This window comes from Eimeria acervulina, genomic scaffold (assembly GCF_000499425.1).
Source record: "Eimeria acervulina Houghton genomic scaffold, Eah_scaff445, whole genome shotgun sequence".
Taxonomy (NCBI): domain Eukaryota; phylum Apicomplexa; class Conoidasida; order Eucoccidiorida; family Eimeriidae; genus Eimeria; species Eimeria acervulina.
The window spans coordinates 13,823-17,728 of NW_013549801.1; the positions used below are offsets into that span (position 1 = coordinate 13,823).

The 3,906-nt window shown below is 59.5% G+C and overlaps 1 protein-coding gene across 1 annotated transcript in view; it reads right to left on the minus strand.

The window, feature by feature from the left end:
• EAH_00038750 (DNA repair protein, putative) overlaps window positions 1-3,906 on the minus strand; it is a gene marked incomplete at both ends in the record, with an annotated part of 9,660 nt that overhangs the window by 4,489 nt on the left and 1,265 nt on the right. The window contains 4 exons of the mRNA XM_013395429.1: window positions 128-1,319; window positions 1,475-2,026; window positions 2,297-2,387; window positions 2,630-3,873. Coding sequence (XP_013250883.1) covers window positions 128-1,319; window positions 1,475-2,026; window positions 2,297-2,387; window positions 2,630-3,873 — 3,079 coding nt within the window. The remainder of the gene's footprint in view (window positions 1-127; window positions 1,320-1,474; window positions 2,027-2,296; window positions 2,388-2,629; window positions 3,874-3,906) is intronic.

Below are 3,906 nucleotides of genomic sequence, written 5' to 3' on the forward strand. Positions count from 1 at the left end.
GAGCGGCTGCTGCTGCTGCTGCTGCTGTTGCTGCTGCTGCTGCTGCTGCTGCTGCTGAGTCTTTAAGAGAATGGAGAAGCCCGATCCAGACTGCTGCAGAGTTTGATGCCCCACAGAAGCAGCAGACTCTTTCGGCGCCAGGGTGTCTGTAGCTGTCTCTTCGTGCATCGGTTGCTGCTGTTGCTGCTGCTGCGGAAGGGATTGTTGGTGTTGCTGCTGCTTCTGCTGCTGCTTCAGAGGAGGCTGCTGCCGCTGCAGCAGGCCTCCCCTCCCCTGTCTCCGGGCACGAAGAAAATCTAACCCCAAAAGTTCACCGCAGCTTGTTGGCCCTGCAGCCCTGCGTTTATTGCTGCTGCTGCTGCTGCTGCCGCTGCTGCTGCTGCTGCTGCTGCTGCCCCGGGTTGCATTGCCGGGACGCCCTACAGACTGTGTCAGGCCTCGCTTCCTGCTGCTGCTGCTGCTGCTACTTTGCTTCCATGCAGCAGCAAATTCATCAGCAATAAGCGCTGCCTCCTCTGCTATTTCGTGCGGCGCTGCGGTGGTGTCGCGCAGACTGCTGCTGCTGCTGCTGCTGCTGCTACTGCTGCAGCTGCTGCTACTGTTGGTGTTATCACCCTGCGCACTCTCCTCCGCTTCTGTTACATCCAGCAGCAGTTGCTGCAGTTGCTGCGGCGGGTTTAACATTTTGCCTTGGAGGCGCCACAATAACGTCCGCAGCAGAGGAGACCGCAGCACGCGCTGCTGCTGCTGCTGCTGCTGCTGCTGCTGCTGCGAAGGGAACACCAGTAGGGCTAGGTGGTCTGGCCTTAAAAAGAGAATCCCCCAGCGCCCGGCCTCCCAGTAGCGAGGCCACCTTAACCCCAAAGCAGCAGCAGGACGCCCTGCTGCTCCTTTTGCTGCTGCTGCTGCTGCTGCTGCTGCTGCGTCTGCCGTTGTTGCTGCTGCTGTGTAGGCTGTGCTGTCGGAAGTGTCTCTGCTTATTGTCTCTGCGCTGCCATACGCCTGGGTCTTGCCTGCTGCAGCATTTGCTTCAGTTTCCGATTCACTGTCGCTGCTGCTGCTGCTGCTGTTGCTGCTGCTGCTGTTGCTGCGTCTCGCCCCCGCGCGCTGACGAGGCCTCTCCGACAGCAGGAGTCCGCTGGTAAGGGAGCGGGCGCTTTGTTCTGCTGCAGCAGCAAGCTCTTGCTGCTGCAGCAGCAGCTGCTGCTGCTGCTTCTTGCGTTCCTGCAGGTTAGCCAATTCGTTTATTTGCTGCTGCTGCAGCGCACAGCAGCGCTTAAGGAAGAGCTGCTGCAGTGCTTCCTGTGCTGCTGCTTCACCTGCATGCGAAGGCCCGTCCACCCCCGTAGCACCACCCCCGTAGCAGCAGTAGCCGCAGCAGCAGCAGTAGCAGCAACAGCAGGTGTGGGGTCTTTGCGTCCTGCTAGAGCTTCTGCTGCATCATAGACAGAGTGCTGAGGCCCTTTAAAGACACATGATATCCATCTCTCTTCTTTAGGGCAGAAGAACTCTCCCCACACCTGCAGCGGGGAGTGCAGCTGCAGCAGCTGCAGCTGCTCTTGACGGCTCAGAGGAGGCAGCAGCTCCTGTCCTGCTGCTGCTGCTCCTGCTGCTGCTGCTCCTTCCCCTCTCATGAGGCACTGGCGCCTGTGCGGCAGCAAACGGGTGGGAGCAGCACGCATGCGGCCGCTGGCTGTGACGAGGGTAGGAGCTGCTGCTGCTGCTGCTGTTGCTGCTGCTGCTCCTCCTGCTGCTGCTGAATCGGGCTCCTTCCTAATAGTAAAGAGACAGTCGTAAGGAGATGCCCTCAGCAGCAACTTCTGCTGCCCCAGCTCTGCTGCAGCAGTTCTCTGTCTCTTCCTTGAGAGCGGCTGCTTCACCTGTCCATCCCCTGCTGCTGCTGCTGCTGTTGCTGTTGCTGCTGCAGGTGCTCCTGCTGCTGCAGCAAAAGGAGGGAGAGGCAGCCCCGCCGCCTCAAACAGACGGACTATACAGCGAGGAGGCGGAGACACGCACGCACTGTCACCTGCAAGACACGTCGTGAGACAGCAGCAGCAGCAGCAGCAGCAGCAGAAAATTAATACAACAGCAGCAAACCGGCTTGTCCCCAGCAGCAGAGGCAAAGCCGCCTGCTGCTGGAGGCGGCCCTTCTGCTGCCTTCAGGCGCGCGATTGTGCTGCTGCTGCTAACTGAAAAGGAATTGCTGCTGCAAAGGTGACGATTGTTGTGCTGCCGCTGTGTTGCTACTGCTACAGCAGCAACAGCACTTGCAGCTGCTGCTGCTGTTGCTGCTTACGTTCATTCTTGGGGATGCGCAGCTCCGCAGGCGGCAGCAGCACCACCAGCCTGGCATTCAAATCCAAGGCGCGGCACAGCGCAACAAAAAGCTGCAAACAGCAGCAGCAGCAGCAGCAGCAGCAGCAGATGAGGCAGGCAGAAGCTGAAGGAGCAGATTGAGCAGTAGCAACAGCAGCTGCTGATGCTGCAACAAGCGCAGCACCGTGTATACAGCATACGAACACCTCTGGTCAAGTGACGGCCTCCACGAGCAGCAGCAGCAGCAGCAGCAACAACAGCAGCAACAGCAGCAACAACAGCAGCAGCAACAGCAACAGCAGCAGAGACGCACGAGTGCTAGAAGTGAGCTTGAACCCTTAAAGGAATTGAGCGCCCCTACAGCTCTGCCTAGGAGAGCAGCAAAACCAAAGGAGAAAGACATGCGGCGAGACGAAGCAAGGGGTAACGCAGGGTGCAGCAAAGCCACGCGCTCGCTGCTGCTGCTGCTGCTGCTGCTGCTGCTGCTGCTGTTGCTGCTGCTGGGGTTCTCGCTCTTGACTGTGAGTCGGTGTTCTCCATCCTGCTGCGCACGATGTTGCTGCTGCCGTTCGTGCTGCTGCTGCTGCTGCAGTGAGGCGTGACGCATGCTGGAGAGAACAGCAGCAGCTGCTGCTTCTGAGGCGGACTTGGCAGCAGCGACCTCTTGGGTTGAAATTCTTGCAGCAGCAGCAGCAGCAGCAGCTTGCTGCTGCCGTTGGTGGGCGTTCTGCGCCCTACGCACTGCAGCAGCAGCAGCAGCAGCAGCAGCAGCAGGAGGCAAAGATGCAGCAAAGAAGGGGTGCAGGAGACGCCCCTCAGGCAGCAAATGAAACCCAGAAATAAAACAAAAAGCAGCATAACCATCTGCGGGGATGCAGTAGTCATCATCTATATCAGACACAGCAGCAGCAGCAGCTGCTGCTTCTGCTGCTGCTGCTGCTGCTGGTGCAGCAGCGCGTGCTGGTTTAGCAGCAGCACCAGCTGCTGCTGCTGCTGCTGCTTCCGAGGCATCGCGTCGCATACGGTCTCCTCCTGTTGCTGCTGTGCATGCAGTGGGCCTCGTTGCCTCTCCAAATCCTGCAGCAGCAGCAGCAGCAGCATCGGCTTCTGCTGCTGCTGCCTTAGCCTCTCGAACTTGTTGCTGCAGCTGCCGCAAATGCTGGAGCAGCAAACGGCGACTTCGCTGTGCAGGAGAACTGTGCTGCTGCTGCTGCTGCTGCTGCTGCTGGGCCTTGCTGCAGAAGGCAATATATGCAGAAAGGCATGCTGCCTGAAGCAACGGTGTACACTTGTAGCCGCTGCTGCTGCTGCTGCTGCTGTTGCTGCGTCCGTCAATAACTGCGCTGCTGAGGTTCTGCAGCCAGGCTGCCCAACTCAGCAGCCAAATCTTTTCTAGCTCCTGAGCTCTTCGTATGCATGCACCTCGAGCCTTCCGCTCTGCTGCTGCTGCTGCTGCTGCTGCTGCTGCAGCTTCGGGGTCCGCCGCTCCCTTGGGGGCCGCCTTCACAGTACTGCTGCTGCTGCTGCTGCTGCTGCTGCTGCTGCTGCTAAGAGTTCCTTCAGCAGTGGTGCTGCACGAGGCCCAGGGAG